The sequence below is a fragment of the Perognathus longimembris genome, chromosome 6 (assembly GCF_023159225.1).
Source record: "Perognathus longimembris pacificus isolate PPM17 chromosome 6, ASM2315922v1, whole genome shotgun sequence".
Classification (NCBI taxonomy): Eukaryota; Metazoa; Chordata; class Mammalia; order Rodentia; family Heteromyidae; genus Perognathus; species Perognathus longimembris.
The window spans coordinates 7076509-7092131 of NC_063166.1; the positions used below are offsets into that span (position 1 = coordinate 7076509).

General features: G+C 55.7%; 2 protein-coding genes across 2 annotated transcripts in view; both read right to left on the bottom strand.

Moving 5' to 3' along the window:
- Positions 1–243: 243 nt before the first annotated feature.
- On the bottom strand, positions 244–8688 carry Srf (serum response factor). Its single transcript, XM_048347741.1, has 7 exons — positions 7774–8688; positions 5925–6191; positions 3718–3979; positions 3056–3175; positions 1553–1744; positions 1317–1393; positions 244–1111 (listed from the first exon to the last, which is right to left on the bottom strand). Exons 1-7 carry the CDS (start codon positions 8287–8289, stop codon positions 1016–1018), a joined length of 1530 nt encoding a protein of 509 aa, XP_048203698.1. The 5' UTR covers positions 8290–8688; the 3' UTR covers positions 244–1015.
- Positions 8689–11553: 2865 nt separating this feature from the next.
- Ptk7 (protein tyrosine kinase 7 (inactive)) overlaps positions 11554–15623 on the bottom strand; it is a 52419-nt gene continuing 48349 nt past the window's right edge. Inside the window, exons 18-20 of the mRNA XM_048347734.1 lie at positions 13622–13773; positions 13068–13246; positions 11554–12414 (exon numbers count right to left, since the gene is read on the bottom strand). Of these exons, the coding sequence (XP_048203691.1) occupies positions 12251–12414; positions 13068–13246; positions 13622–13773 (495 nt within the window). The 3' untranslated portion in view covers positions 11554–12250. The remainder of the gene's footprint in view (positions 12415–13067; positions 13247–13621; positions 13774–15623) is intronic.

Genomic DNA, 15623 nt, shown 5'->3' on the forward strand with positions numbered 1-15623 from the left:
CCCTCTCCCTAGCAACAGCCCAAACTTGGGGGCATGGCCTGAGGGCCCCTCCGCCGGGTTTACTCCTGGCAACAACCCAGGACCGGCGATCCCAGAATCTCCGCCACCACACTGGTGGACCCTTGCTCATGGGGGTAGCTGTCCCCAGGGGCCCAGCCAGTTCTGGGGAGCCCAGGCTCCCCAGGGAAGGGGGAGCTTGGGCAGGGAGGGGGATGAGAAAAACGCCATTAAAAAAAAGTTAAATATTTTAAAAATATATATTTATAGATTTGTTTTCACTTCGTCTCCTCAAATAAAAAGTTCAAAATCAACTTTAAAGCAGCTGGGGGGGGGGGGAAGACGAGGGGGGGAAGGGAACGCTGGTGGTTCCCTCCGGCCCCAGAGCCCCTGGAGGTCCGGGGAAGTGGCAGAGCAGGGCAGGCGGCCCCAGGAACCTGCCCAGCGCGCAGGCCCAGCTTCTCAGGAGCTGAAGGGGCAGAGGGAGGTGGCATGAGGGAAGAGACCCCCCCCATCTCCCCAGCTGGCTCCCTGAGGGGCAAGGGCCGAGCTCTTTTGACCAAGCCCGTGGCAGACAGTACTGACCGAGGATCAGCAAGGAGGCTGGACAGAGGGCCCTAACTACTCCCTCAGGGGAGGACTCCATGCCCAGTCCCACAGAAGGTCTGCGAGTGGGAAGCGGGCACCGTCCTGTTGGATAAGTTAATACTCATGGCAAACATCGAGCCGAGCTGGCATAGGGAGTCTGAAGGGGGGGGGGGGAGTGGGAGGAGAGGCCCACCATCAAGAGAAATGGGAGGCAGAGCAGGAAGGAGGGGAGAGGGAGGGAGGGCGGGGAGGGAGGGCAGGCAGGCCCATTTCTTTGGCTGGAGTGAGCGGGCATAGTCCTGTGGCTGCCCACTCCTTCTCCCCGCCTCCCTCCTGTGGCCCGTCAACATGTGTGTAAAGAAAACGTGAAAAGGCAACAATAAATAAGTGGTGCCATCCCTTGGGTCATCGGTCCAGGGTGGCGGACGGATCATTCACTCTTGGTGCTGTGGGCGGCGTCCAGGTTCACCACCTGTAGCTCGGTGAGGTTGCTGCTGCTGCCGCTCTGCTGCCCTATCACGGCCATCTGGGGGAGGGGGGGAAGGGAGGGTGAGGAAGGCAGGCAGGACCAGCAGCCAGCTGGGGCTTCTACTTCCTACCTACTCCCACACACCAGCAGAAAGCCATGCCCCACTCCCAGCCAAGGGAGCACGCGGCAAAGGGCTCCGCCTGGCTCGGGGTGCCGGGGCGGTGTGGGCGGAGCGAGATACGCCCGCGACCCTGCGACGCACCTGGTGGAGCTGGACTGCAGAGACAGGAATCTGTACTGTGCCAGACGGGGCGGTCAGGAACACCTGGGGGACGCCACCTGCGCGGGGAAACCAGATGCTCACTCACCTGCCCGAGAGGAGCCCCGGGACACAGAGGAAGTGCTGACGGAGGGAGAGTGGCCCGGGGCGTTCTCACCCCACGGGGGAGGGCACATGAGCGGGTGGCAGTCCCTCCTGGGCTCTGCCCCTCCCCTCACCTTGCTCCTGGACCTGGCCGTGGGACACCTGCATGGTGGAGGGTGCCTGAGAGAAGGCGTTGAGCACGGTGAGGCTGCCATCTGCCAGGCCCGACGTGGGGGCGTACATCACCGCGTGGGGGCTAGGGTACATCATGTGACCGCCCACCGTCGTGGGCACGGATGACGTCATGATGGTGGCAGGCAACGTCACTAGAAAACACAGACACACATCGGTGTGAACTGGTCCCTTCGGATCAATCTCACCCTAAGACTCAACACTTTGGGGTTCTCTGTGCCCAGTCCCAGGGCAGAAGTTGACTGGACTGTTCCTTGGCATCCTATCATTAAGAAAAGCCTCACCCCATTTTTCTCTGAACACAAAATCCCCAACCTTTAAAAACTGTTGTTTGTCCTTTGTACAATCGAATAGGATTGTCCATCCATCGAACTGTTTCCAGACTCTGACACTACGATGACTAGCAGTGATGAAACTGTTGTTGTTCTTGCTGGTCCTGGGGCTTGGATTCAGGGCGTGGGTGCTGTCCCTGAGCTGCTTTTGTTCTCAAGGCCAGCGCTTTACCACTTGAGCCACAACTCCACTTCCAGCTTTATTTAGGGAGTTTACTGGAGATAAGAGTTTCCGAGTTTCCTGCCCAGGCTCACTTTGAACGGTGATCCTCAGATCTCAATGTCTTGAGTAGCTAAGATTACAGGTGTGAGCCACTGGTGTCTGGTTTCTTTCATTTTTTTGTTTGTTCTTATTCCTTCTCCTCCCTCTTCCTAATCTCACCCTAACAAATTCATACTGTACACCCTTTAGAGACAGTGTAGCTCAGGTTGGCTTCATTCAAACACCATGTAGCCCATGATGGCTTTGAACTCAGAACTCTCCTGCCTCTAACCCTCAAAAACTGGGATGACAGATATGCTACACCGTGCCTGGCTCCCAGTACACCTTTTAAAAAAGCACTTCTCGGGGCTGGGAATATGGCCTAGTGGTAGAGTGCTTGCCTTGTAAGTAAGCACTTCTCCAGGATTAAACTGAGTGCAATTACCTGGGAATGCAGAAGTCATTGATGCTGCAGATTTTCATTCAAGAGATTTAAGATGACACTTCACATTCTGCATTTCCACAAGCTCTCAGGTAAAGCAATTTTGAGAGTGACCAAAGATAACCGGAGGGGAATCACAGCTACTGGAAACCTACCATATCGCTTATCTCGCAAGGAGACCAGTGCTCCACAAGTCCTTCCTGGTCCTTCAGTAAATGGTTTCTCCTTTACTAAATTGGGAGGGGGGCGGCTTCAGAGGTCCGTCATGCCCCCCACAAGGCAGGCTTCCAAACCCAACCGTCCTCCCCCGACTCTCCCATGAGCACGAAGCGAGGAGCCTCCGTGTCTTCTTCAGTCGATCCTGACCAGAGGCACTTAGGTACGTGAGGGGTCTTGCTGGCTGTCTACCTTCCGCCGGACCTCACGTAGGGAGGAAAAGCGGGGAGGGAGAGAAGGAAGCCAGTCATACCTGTCCCGCTGGAGGAGGTCTGCGTGAGGTCTGTGCTGCTGTCTCGAGAGGGAGACGCTTGCTGTGGCGCCTGGTGCACCTGAATGGCCTGCACGGGGACCTGCTGGGCCACCGCCCCACCTACGAGACACGGTGTCTTACTTGGGCTCCATCGGGCCCCGGTGGTCACCTATACCAAACATACTTGAAAACTCCATGACTGGGCCTGGCACACACTGGTTCCCAACTCCCATCCCTAGCTTTCCTGGAGCCAAGAAATCATGCCCTGAATCACCTCTCCAGGTTCTTCCTTCTTCCTCTTGCCCCACGCCTGGCTTCCACCTTCTTCAATTGACCCAGAAGTTGGCATTGACCCATCAAGGACATGATCTCCCTCCAGACAAGAGACAAGACAGGGAAGTAGAATGTCTATTGTCCCCATGGCAAGAGAGGAATAGGACTAGGCTAGACAAGGCCGGAATGTGTGGTTGTAACTTTAAGTTTTACAGACAGCAGGGGTTTCAGTAAGAAATGGGACCTAAGAGGCTTCTCTCAGGCTCTGACCACCCCTCAGCCTCCTTCTCCACAGAGAAAGAGGTTGTCCTGGTGCCATCCCTAAAACCACTCGGCACACTCAATCGGTCCCAGGGAAGACAAATCTCTCCCTCCCCCTTGTGACTCACCAGGCATGAGGGTGAAACTGGTAGGCAGCTGCATAAGGCCCCCGGAGGAGACAGGACCACTGCCTGTACTCTTCAGCACAGTTCCGTTGGCACTACTGACAGCGCTGGGGCTGACACTAGCAGACACTGGTGCCAGGTAGTTGGTGATGGGGAAAGAGGGACCACTGCTGACTTGCATGGTGGTGGAGGTGCTAGGGGCCGTTTGGATGGTAGAGGTGGTACCCGGCAGGTTGGTGACTGTGAACGCGGGCTTCAGTGTGTCCTAGAGGCGGAGGAAAGATGCAACGGTGAGCGTCCACCCTGCAGTAGCACTGCACGAATTGAGAATCCAGATTGACATCAATGCTCCTGGGTTCAAATCCAATCTCCACCATATATCTGCCATCTGATACTTGAACAAGTTATGGTGCCACCGAGCTTTAGCTTTCTATCCCTACTAAAAGAGGGATAAACCTACTCCAGCTGGATGCTGGTGGCTCACAACTGTAATCCTAGAGGTTCAGAGCCAGCAGGGGCAGGAAAGTCCATGAGACTCTCATCTCCAATTAATCACCAAAAAAACTGGGTGTTGGTGGCTCACACCTATAATCCTAGCTACCCAGGAGGCTGAGATTTAAGGGTGGCAGTTTGAAGCCAGCCCGGGAAGGGAAGTCAGTGAGACTCATCTACAATTAAATTACAGAAAAAGCCAGCAGTAGCGCTGTGGCTCAAGTGGTAGCATCTAGCCTTGAGCAAAAGGAGCTCAGGGACAATGCCCAGGCCCAGAGTTCAAGCCTCAAGACCAGCAAAAAAAGAAAGAAGGAAGGAAGGAAGGAGAAAGAAAGAAGAAAGAAAAGAAAAAGTGGTAGAGCACTAGACTTGAGCAAAAAAGCTCAAGGACAGTGCTCAGGTCCTGTGTTCAAGCCCCAGGACCGGGGTGAGCGGGAGGGGGGAAGGCAGGAGAAGCACTTGAAGCCTAGGAAGACTCAAAAACTTGCGGCTTTGGTAATTACGGTAACCATCAGCATAATAACTCCCCGACTCCCTGAGTTCTCTGTCCCAGGGCCTGTTCTCAGCACTGGCAATAACCATCTGTGTGAACCTGAGATCATCTCTTCCTCAGTTGCCTTCTCCTGGAAATACAAGGGCTGAGCTACTACATTCTCTTCGAAAGGGCTCCTCTAGTTCTGATCTGCCAGGCCCTGAGACAGGGATTGAGAGACTTTCAGGAAATTTAGGGTTTGGGAAAGATCTTGGATCTTGGAGGTTTGGCAGTGAAGTTACTTTATGCCAAATACTTAAGACTTAAACTACCAAGGAACTTACTCATCCACCAGAATATCCTTCGAATAAATGAATCCTACTAATAGAGGGGGAACCTGGAACACTGACTCTTTCCCCAGGGAGCCTCTGTTCTTAGAAAGGGAAGAAGGAAACCAGGAGCTGAGAACCAAACCGCCAAGCCAAGCCACCAAACCTAGACTCAACCGCTCAAAGGCTCAAAAAGCTGGTGTGAGGTCAGCACGGGATGTTTGCTAAGCAGCAGGGCTCAAGGTCCCTGATTGGCGGAGGCGTTGCTAAGGCAAACAGTGCCGCTCCCTCCCATTGGCCAGTTAACTAAGGGCCACCCGGAAGGTGGAGCTCCCCAGACAGCAAGAAGGAAGCCCCGCCCCCTCCCCTTACCGGGTAAAGGAAGGGGGTTGGCGTAACTAAGGCCCGCAAGCCCTAGCAGCCGGCATATGCACTAGCTTATTGCTTAGGCCCAACACCCTGAAGGGGTAAGCGGCGAGCTAGGAAGAGAGTCAGCCCCTAGCCAGGTCAGTCAGCCTAGGTGCCAACCGTGCCGGGTTCCCAGGACCGTGCAAGCTGCTCCCTTCCTACTCAGAGGCGCCCCAGCCTGCCAGCTGGGCAGGGCTAAGCTACACCCCCGCCCCCAGCGGGGAGACAGCTGGCGGGAGGAATGCAAAGGCCCTGCCAGGCAGGCGGGCTGCAGGCGGGAGGCCGGCGTGGAGCCCGAGCCGGCCTTATATGGGCACGGAGGCCGCCCGCTTATCTAGGGGGCCGGCCTCCTGTCAGGAATAGAGGATGGACACCTGCGCTCTGGGAAAAGGGGCACTCGCCCAGCTCCACTCCACATCCCTGGGCGCCTACTGACCCGCACTGGGCTCGGGAGGGAGAGGGGCCCCTTTCCTTCCCTTCCCTCACAGAGGTCACACACACACACACACCTTGGTCTCCCCACTGCTGTCAGACTCCGACACCTGGTAGGTGAGATCTGTCTCTTCAAAACCAGTGGCACTCATTCTCTGGTCTGTGGTGGGGTCTGAGCGGGGTGGAGAGTCTGGCGAGTTGAGGCAGGTCTGAATCAGGGCCTTGCCGGTCTCACTGGTGATCATGGGCTGCAGTTTGCGGGTGGCAAAGGTATACACATGGCCTGTCTCACTGGCCACCAGCAACAGCACCTGTGTCCCTGTCAGCGTGGACAGTTCATAGGCCTGGGGGTGGGGAAGGAGATGGGCAGGTCAGCAAAACATTGTATCTTGACCTTCCTTGGGAAGTAGGAAAGGGATTAATTACCCAGTGATCTCCAGCCCCCACTCCCATGTGACTTTCCTCCAAGGACTCCAGAGGGGGGTCCTCTTGGGATATCTGAAGATGAGCTGCGAGTAGAAAAACTACCCATGCTCCTCCTTGTGGGGGTGGTCTCACCGACCTGTAGAAACCCCAAGCACAGTCACTGTCCCCGCCCCCTCCCCCCCCATGGAGCATATAATAACCTCAGGGGAGGAGGAGGGATCCAGCTAACTGTTCTTCAACAGTGCTCCGGTCCTGGAGACTCACACAGAGAAGCCTACTCCCTCCACAGTCACAGGGACAGGCTAGACCCCTCCCACACATCGCTTTTGCCATAGGGGACCCCCTGAGCCCACCTTGTCCCACCCTTCCTCCCAGAAACATCACAGACGCTAACCTGTTGCCATACCCTAACTCCTCCTCCTCTGAAGGAGGGATAAGGAAGGAATGAACCACGTTCTCCCACATCTTCTCCAAGGACAAGTAACAAGGGACACTGTCTGAAGTGTCTAGAGATAGGAATCCGATTAGCACCAAATATTCTGATGAGCCCCAGAAAGGGGACCCCAGAGATGCCATCCCATACTCTCAACAAAGTTCCACAACCCTTCTGGAAGTAGCTCCAATTTCTCCCTGGGACCAATAAAAACATCAACCAACGGATGTTCCCCTCGTTTGCTTCCTAGTTTCTCTGCCTCCCTTTCCTTATACCTCAAGCCAATTCTTTTCCTTACCACTTTTCACCGGACAATAGGCGGGAGGAATTTGGGGGTACCACTATCAATCTCTCTGACTTCGCTCCAAACTCCACGCACTGATTTTGCTCTAGGGCTGGAAACCCCGCTCATTCCAAAGGCAGGCACTTCGGTAAACCCGTCTTGCCAGGAGCACGAGGTTACCAGAGAAAGCCAAGGCGAGCAGCGAGACACATGGCCAGGGCGGGCCTCGGTCCCGGCTGGCTCCTCCGAGCGGCCCCGGCTCTCGGGGCTCTGCACCCTCACCTGGGCCCTCACCCTGCCCGCCCCTCCAGGTGGTGCCCACCTTCCAGCCTACACATGCTCGCTCGCTGTTGACATAACAGCCTCCTCACCTGCGCAGCCACCTCTGCTGCCTCCAGCTTTCCCGACGCCCCCCCTGCTCCCCCCCTCCCCGGAACACCGGGGATCCCTGCAGGGGCTAGCCCCGACGTCCGTCCGCGGGCAAGGCTGCGGCTCGCCACCCCGGCGGGGCCACCCACCCTCTTCTTCCTCTGCTGAGCCGGTCACTCCCACCTCGGCGCCTTTTCCCTCCCGACGCCCCGGACGGGTCCCCCACTCCCCACTTTTTCCCTGACGGCCCCTCCCCTTCCTCCAGTCCCCGGGCACGGGCGCCCCCCTCCCACACGGCTCCCGCGGACACGCCGCCTCTCACCTCCGCCTCGCCTCCGCCGGGCTCCGGGCTCCCCCTGCGCGGACCCGCCCGCCCGGTCCCCGGTGGCCGGCCGGCCGGCCTCCGGTTCCGTACCTTCTTCATGATGCCCGTCTTCCTCTTGCTGAAGGTCGTGTAGCGCCGCAGCTTGTTGTCGATGAACTCCATCTTGATCTTCACGCGGCCCCGGGTCTTCTTCCCGGGCTTGGCCCCGCTCACCGCGCCGCTCACCGGCCCGAAGCCCCCCGCGGCGGCCGCCGACGCCTCGGGCCCGCCGACCACCACGCCGAGCTCCATCTCGCTCAGGCTCCGCTTCAGGCCGCGCCGCTCGGCGCCCAGCTCCTCCTCCTCGCCCGACTCGGAGTCGCCCTCGCTGCCGCTGTACAGGATCCCCGCGGTGGGCGCCGGGGTGGGCGCCGCCGCCGCCGCCGCCTCTCGCTCCAGACGGCCCGGTGCAAGCCCGGCGCCGTTCCCGGGGACCCGGCCCCCGTTAGCTCCGCGAGTCCCGCCGCCGCCACCGCCCGGCCGCCCCGTCGGGGTCCGGTTCAGGCTGCCCCCGAGGGCCGAGCCCCGGCCCAGAGCCGCCGCGGCCCCAGCTTGGCTCGGTAACATGGCGCTCAATGCAGGAGGGCGGACGGACAGTCAGCGAGGAACCGGAGCCGCCGCCGCCGCCGCCGCCGCCATCGGCTCCTCGGCTCAACCCGGCCCTCGCGCTGCTGCTGCGGCTGCTGCCGGTGTGGTTACCGCGGCCGCGGCCGCCGCTGCGAACCCGGGGCCCCTGCACGCCCGGGCCGACCTGGGCCCTCACTTTCCTGCCCCTGTGGCCCGGGTTGCCCCAGGCCGGGCGCAGCGCCCCCTGTCCGTCTGCTCGGGCGGCGCGCCCGGCGGCCGTCAGCGTCCCCCGGGGGGCAGGGGCTGCTGGCCGCGGCCGAGACGGCGGGTGGAGGGGGCCGGGACCACGCGCTGGCGGCGGAGGGATCCCCCGACCCTTCCCCCCATATAAAGAGATACAATGTTTCCTTTTATGGCGAGGCCGCTCCTTATATGGTGAGCCCCAGCGCCCCCGCCCCATTGGTCCGCGGTTCCGGCACCTCCGCTCCCTATTGGCCCGAAGGGAGAGCTCATTTGCATGGGCATACCGAACTTGCTGCTGTCATCCCGCGTCAGAACGCGATTCCGAAGTGGGAGGAGCCGAGTCCCCTTAAAGGAGCCGGAGGGAGCCGGCGTCGCTCCGCCCCCTGAACCCGAAAATGGTGAAGAATTGGGAGGGCCCAGCAAAGAGGAAGTCTGGGAGGACTGGAATACAGTCCTGAGTTTACTGAGGGGTCTGCGACTGCGGAAGGGAGGGAGCTAAGTTTAGAAAAACACTTGGCAAGCCCCTGAGTTTATTAGGGGGGGGGGTGCAATAAAAAAGAAGATGAGACAATTCAATTCCGTGAAGGTGTTCAGGGATTGACTGGAGCGCTTCCCCACCCCTTCCTCAGGAGCGAAGGGGGTCTGAGTGCCATCCAGTGACTCCGTTTCTGCCCTTCCCTCCCCACCCCCTCTTCCTTTCCCTCCTGTCTTTTTAAGAGATCAACAGTTTCCCACCAGTCTGGCTCCCGGGTCCTCATTCATCATCCTTTACTCGAGGGAGGGAGGGAGGGGGGGGTCTTTGGCAGACTTACATCTGGAAAAGGCCCCGGGAGAGAGAGACCAGACTGTCGTTCTCGGGTCCCTGGTGGGGGCTGGGAGGAGAGATGGAGATCGGTGAAGACTTCCAGCTGCTGGCTGGGCTGGGAGAGGGGGTGGTCCCCGAGGATAAAGCACACCCCACAGCCAGCGAAAGGCCTGAAAGTGTAGCAGGACAGAAGAGTTCGAGGAAGCTGCCTAAGCTCTCGAGCATGCGCCCTGCCAAGGAGCCCATGTAAGACAGGAAAAGTTTTAAAAAGAAAGAAAAAAAGTTACATTTAAGGTACTAGGTTCAGGGTCAGGGCCTAGGCTTTTTTTCTGGGCAGTGAAAAGACTTTGGACTTTGGTGTTACCGAAATTACTCAGATCTGGGATCTGTCGCTTGTTAAATCATGTGCCTGGTAACAAATGATTTGGTCCCAAATCACCATTCCGAGTCTCCATTTGGTACCTATCCCTCCAGATTCAACTCAGATTTCCTAAGGTAAAGAGTGAAGCATACAGTTAAGAGGTCAATGAGTAGTTAGTACGAGCTACAAATTACTTCATTCCAGAGATTACTTCAGAGATGAAGTTACTTCATCTCCCTTCCCCTTAAACACACTGGATGTGTTTGGGGATAATGTGTGGAGAGGATATTTCCTGTCTTAACTGTTGTTGAGATTAAATACAGCACTTGGCTGTGACTTATTCATGGGTACTGACACTGACACCAATTTAGCATTTAAACTAATACATTAATGGGTATTACAAAAAGCAAAGTTAAATATTGTTGCATAATAGTTTTGCAGTACTAAAAAGCTGAACCCAGGACCTAAGGTGTACTAGGAAAGTGCCCTTGCTTGTGGGGTTTGAGAGTTGTGTTTGAGATAGGGGCTTGCTAATTTTTTTCCAAACTTGGCTGAGGCTAGCATCTAAGGCACCATCCATCCTCTCTATTTCCACCTTGAGTGGCAAAGAGCAACTACATACTGGAAGATGTACGTAGGTTATATACAAATACATCATCTTACCTCAGGGACTTGAGAAAAAAATTTTTTTTCCTTTTCTGGTGGCGCTAGAGTTTGAACCCAGGACCTTACTTGCATGCTAAGCAAACAGTCTGGCACTGAGGCCCACGTCTGCCCTAGCATATTTTGGTACCTATCTACAGGTGGGAGGTTATGTGTTCTGGAACCAATACCCCTGGGATGGTGTGTATATACCCTTTTTAATATGTGACTGCAGTATCTCCTATTGGTGACAACATTTGGTTTCACCATGTGACTTATTTTGGCTAATAAACTCTTAACAGGCTTTCATGGTATGGCTTGATCTCCTGCTTCTGCCTGTGCATGAGCATGTCCAATGTGGGCAGGTAAGGGGCTGTAAGTCCTGGAGCAATGACATCAAGCACACATCTTTCTACTTAGGTCCACCTACATAGTTCATCTCGTTCCTAGTCTTTTTTCTTGGTGTGATAATTGAACTCACAGCCTTGAGAGTGATAAGCAAGTACTCTACCATTGAGCCATATTCTCAACCCATTCCCAGAGTTTGTGCTCCTTGTGTACTTATTTACTTGTCAGTCCTGAGGCCTGAACTCAGGGCCTGGGCACTGTCTCTGAGCCTTTTGCTTAAGGCTAGTACACTACCATTTGAGCCACTTCCGGCTTTTCTGTTTATGTGGTGCTGAGGAATTGAACCCAGGGCTTCGCACATGCTAGGCAAGCACTCTACCGCTAAGCCACATTCCCAGCCCTTATTAGACTTTTAAAGGGACTGAAAGCCTGAGTCTGTCATTAACCCCTTCTCCAATCCTAGTCTCACAAGTCCTTCCCTGAGCACGAGGACCAGGCCAGCCAGCAGCCCGCAGCTGGCAGCTCCCACTAAGTTGCACAGATAGGATCATATCCTCAACCATCTCTGAACGGAAGGGAAGGACCAGTATCGGTCTACTAGGTAGTCTCCTGGGACTACCAGGCTCCATGAGGGCAGAGGACCCTTTCCAACCAGAGAGGAGAAATACGGAACAACATATGTGAACAAAAACAAGAGAATGAATCTCAAAAACAGACTGTAAAAAAAAAAAAAAAAAAGGCTTCTTTATTGAGAGCAGCGAGTGTAAAAAAAACAAAAACAAAATAAAACAACCCCCCCCCCCACAAACAAACAACAACAAAAGTGAGAGGCAGAGGTGGCCCATTCTCCCCATCTCCCTGGAGCCCACCCCTACCACCCACGCCCACCCACCCCACGCTGCAATTATATATAAAAGCCGCCCACGGTGCATACGATACAAAAAGGGCGGGTCATATAGTGTCAAAAGCTCCTGAAAACTCCTTCATCTGCCAGGCACTTAGGATGAGGAAAGGAGGGAAGGGTACAGGAAGGCCCAGGTCCGGATTAGTGTGCACAAACCACGACGGGGAGGACTCACTCGCTGTGGCCTCCACACGCCTGGTCTAGACCCCCAGGCTCGCCCTGTACATCCAGAGCTAGCCTAGTACTTGCGTACAGTAAGGAACTCCCCAAACCCAGCTCATCCCCAGCCTAGCCTTCCTAGGCAAAGTTGGCAGATGAGTGGCAGAGCTGGACCTGGCCAAAAGGTAGGTGGTCAAGCAGTTCCGGCCTGGCCAGAAGATGGGGTTACCTGAGGCTCCCGTATTGTCCCTGATGAGGGAAGGGGTGGCAGAGAAAGATGCCCAGCCCAAGGCTAGCCTAGTCACCCAGTCTGTGTCAGAAATGGCCTGGCCAAGGGCTGAAGGGGAGGAAGAGAAAAGCCCAGGCACTGCCCAGACCTCAGCACCGAGGGCTGTGCTCAGGCAGGAACCCCGGGGCCAAGGAGGAGGACCGGGATCTTGCCCGTCATGCTACAGGCTCCCCGCAGGCGTCCCGAGGCGCGGCCTCCTGGGCTCCCTCCTCACAGCTTGCTGTCCGCTGGGCCGCTGTCTCCCAGGGCGTTGGTGATCTCACTGAAGGAGGGCCGGTCCTTGGGGCTGAGGGCCCAGCAACGCTGCATCAGCCGGTAGAGCTTCGAAGGACATCCCTCGGGCTGCTGGAGCCGAGCCTTCCCAGCCTGCAAATCTGCAGGGAAGACAGAGAGTCAGACCAAACACTTCATGACCTGACTGATACCTGGTGAAGCCTAAAGATCCCAGAAGCAGCCATGTGAGGGGCCATCTGGGGAGCACTGGCCAGCGGCCGGTGAGCACTGACTCAGAGTACAGAGAAAGGACCTCGTAACCGGGGGGGTGAGGGTGGGGGGTGACTTTCCTCCCCCCCCAGCTCCTCCTTGCTCATAGGCCAGGTTCTCCTAGGAGCTGAGACCAGACATTGGAACAGCAGGGACAGGACTATTGGCCAACCAGCATCAAAGTATTTCTGTATCTTTAAAAATAAATGTTATTGTAAAAGTGGCCATAGAGAGGGGCTACAGTTGCATACGTCAGGCAATGAGTACAAGTCTTTTTAGACAATGTAACCCCTTCCCTTGCCTCTCCCCCAGTTTTTCCCTCTTGTCCCCACCCACAAGGTGTATAGTTCATTTTCAACATAGTATCTAGTGAGTACTACTCCTTTGCCCCCCCCCCCCGCCCCCTCCCCCCGCAGTTCTGAGCTATATATCCCAGGCCAAATTTCAGTGTTCTGAGAATTGGATACATATCTATGTATCTCCTAAATACTAGCGAGAGAGAGAGAGAATGTTCTAGAGTCCTCCCCTAGGAACACCTGCGTACCTGCCAGCACCTCATCGTCTGCCTGTCCACCATGGGGCATCTCTCCATGGGTGAACACTTCCCACATCAGCACACCAAAGGCCCAGACATCAGACTTGGTAGAGAAGTCGCCCTCCAGGACGGCCTCGGGGGACATCCAGCGCAGGGGCACCCAGGCCTGGCGGAAGTGGTAGTACTCACTGCAATAGAGAGGGAAGTGCATGGGACCGTGGCCTGAAGGCCAGACTTATTCCATTCCCGGGTCTCCTCGGTGCTGGGTCCCCATGGAGATCTGTCTGCCCGTGCTGGCTGTGCCTGGGATCCTCAGACCTCGGTCTCTTGAGCAGCTAGGGTTATAGCAGTGACACCAGGGCCCTGTAATCCTTCGTCATCACTAGAGAAAATTTAGGCATCAGAGACTCGGGCCTCCTAGTGGAAGCCTGCAGCACCCGGGGTCAGAGGATGGACAGGCACTGCCCCTCCCTCCTTTGTTGCACTCTCACGCAGCACACGTGCCCTCCCTCCGCCCCTCGCCCTCAGGGAAGGAGTGGGGGCCCACACCTAGGCTCTTCTACCTGTTGTACACATCCTTGCTGAGTCCCAGGGCCGACACCTTCACCTGTCTCTGGGCGCTGACTAGGCAGTTGCGAGCAGCTAAGTCCTTGTGCACGAATCGGTTGTTGGATAGGTGCTCCATGCCCAGGGCCACCTGGGTGCACAGGGCCACCTGGAGAGAGCAAGGGGACTGTCACAACAGCCCATGGCTGGGGCTAGGGTCACCGCTCCTGACACCGTTTCCTAATCCAGGCAGCTACCCAGGAGGCTCAGATCTGAGGATTGCAGTGCAAGGCCTGCTTGGGCAGGAAAATTGGAAAGACTCATCGCCACAAGTCAAGGTGTGGCTCAAGTGGTAGAATGTCAGCCTTGAAAGAAAGAAAACCAAGTGAGACCTCAAGGCCCTGAGTTCAAGCCCCAATACCAGCACACAGGCAATTGAGGCAAACAGGAAAGTGAAGGGGTCTCTGGGACCTGTGGAAATTACTGGCTAAATTACTGGCATGGAGAGTCAATCTCAGGACTCATCTCAGTCAATCTCACTCATGGAGAGTGACGATAAGAACATGCAGTGGCCAGGATCACTGATGATCAAATACAAACCAAGACCCAATGCCACATTGCTTTACACGCATCCCACCACAAAAGTTCAAGTCTGCCTTTAACTGATTCAGAAAAAAGAAATTAATAATATGCTTGCAGACATAGCAGAGAAGGCGTTGGTGGCTCATGTCTCTAATCCTAGCTACTCAGTAGGCTGAGATCTAAGGATTGCAGTTTGAAGCCAACCCAGGCAGGAGAATCTGTGGGACTCTTAGCTCCAATAAACTACTCAGAAAAAGCTGGAAGTGGTACTGTGGCTCTAGTGCTAGCCTTGAGTGAAAGAGATATGGGGCAGTGTCCAGACCACACGTTCAAGCCACAGTACTAACACCCCATCTCAAAAAGGAGGGAAAAACTGACCCTCTTGGTGCATTACTTTTCAAAGTAAAAGCAACTAGGAAGGGAGCTGAAGAAGGGGTTCAGATAAATGAGACCACCAGAATTGTTGCCCCTCCTAGGTACTGTGTTACACATGGTCTCCAGGGGAAAGGAAAGGCCACTCCCAGCACAGGACCCTGGGAGTTCCCTCTCACAAAGCTCCAAGTACCTCTGGTGGTAGAAGGGTCTGCTGAGGACAACTCTGCCTCAGGGTCTGAAGCCCAGCACACTGTCCTATCTGTACCTGGCAGACCAAGGCTTTGGCCACATGCCACACGCCCTCATCAGGCTTGCTCCCTGTGAACAATCTGCTGCTACTCAAAGGAAACAGAAGAGGGTGGACTTGTCGCGGTGACTAACTTGCTTTCTTTCCAGCAAGGCAGTGCTTCTGGAGATGTGGGCTAAGTGAAAGGAGAATTCTGGTAGACCTTGATGCTGGGCAAGACGCCGTCAGGTAGTCACAGGGTCCATTCTCAAATGCTGTGATAAAGGCCTGATCTTGGGAAAGGCTACCCCTACTCCCCTTCCCAGCTTGACACCCAAGGGCTGGCTCAAGACCTGCTCACCCGTTGTGACACTGCTGAGCTGGTCTCACAATGGACTTTCTGTTTCTCCCATGGCCTCAGACTGCATGAAGCACGGCCCTCCAGATGTGGAAAGCTGTCCCTGCCCCTCGTCGTGCAGACGAGCCACAAAGCAGGGACAGATCACCATTCCGCCTGCCTCCGTCTTCTGACATCATCTTACCAGCTTCTTCGCTAACGGGCATCACTATAGGTACGCCAGTTCTCAGGACCTGTCTTTCATTTCTTTTTCTGTTGTTGTTGGCAGTTAGTACTGGGATTTGAACTCAGGGTTTCATGCTTGCTAGGTAGGCACGTTCCTTCCCTGAGCCAAGCCTCTAGACCTTTTTGCTCTGGTTATTCCTGAGATAGGGTCTCATTTTTTGCCCAGACTCGACCCTTAATCTTTCTGGTTATGATTCTTGTCCAGCTGGGATGACAGGTGCAAGCTACCATACCCAGCTTCTTCTGTTAAGAT

Coding starts and splice junctions, on each gene's coding strand:
- Srf (XM_048347741.1), bottom strand. CDS start 8,289: ATGTTACCGAGCCAAGCTGGGGCCGCGGCGGCTCTGGGCCGGGGCTCG. Junction 1,745..3,055: donor GACCTCCTCCAGCGGGACAG/GTATGACTGGCT, acceptor TGTGTTTTCTAG/TGACGTTGCCTGCCACCATC. Junction 1,394..1,552: donor CGGCCAGGTCCAGGAGCAAG/GTGAGGGGAGGG, acceptor TTCCCCGCGCAG/GTGGCGTCCCCCAGGTGTTC.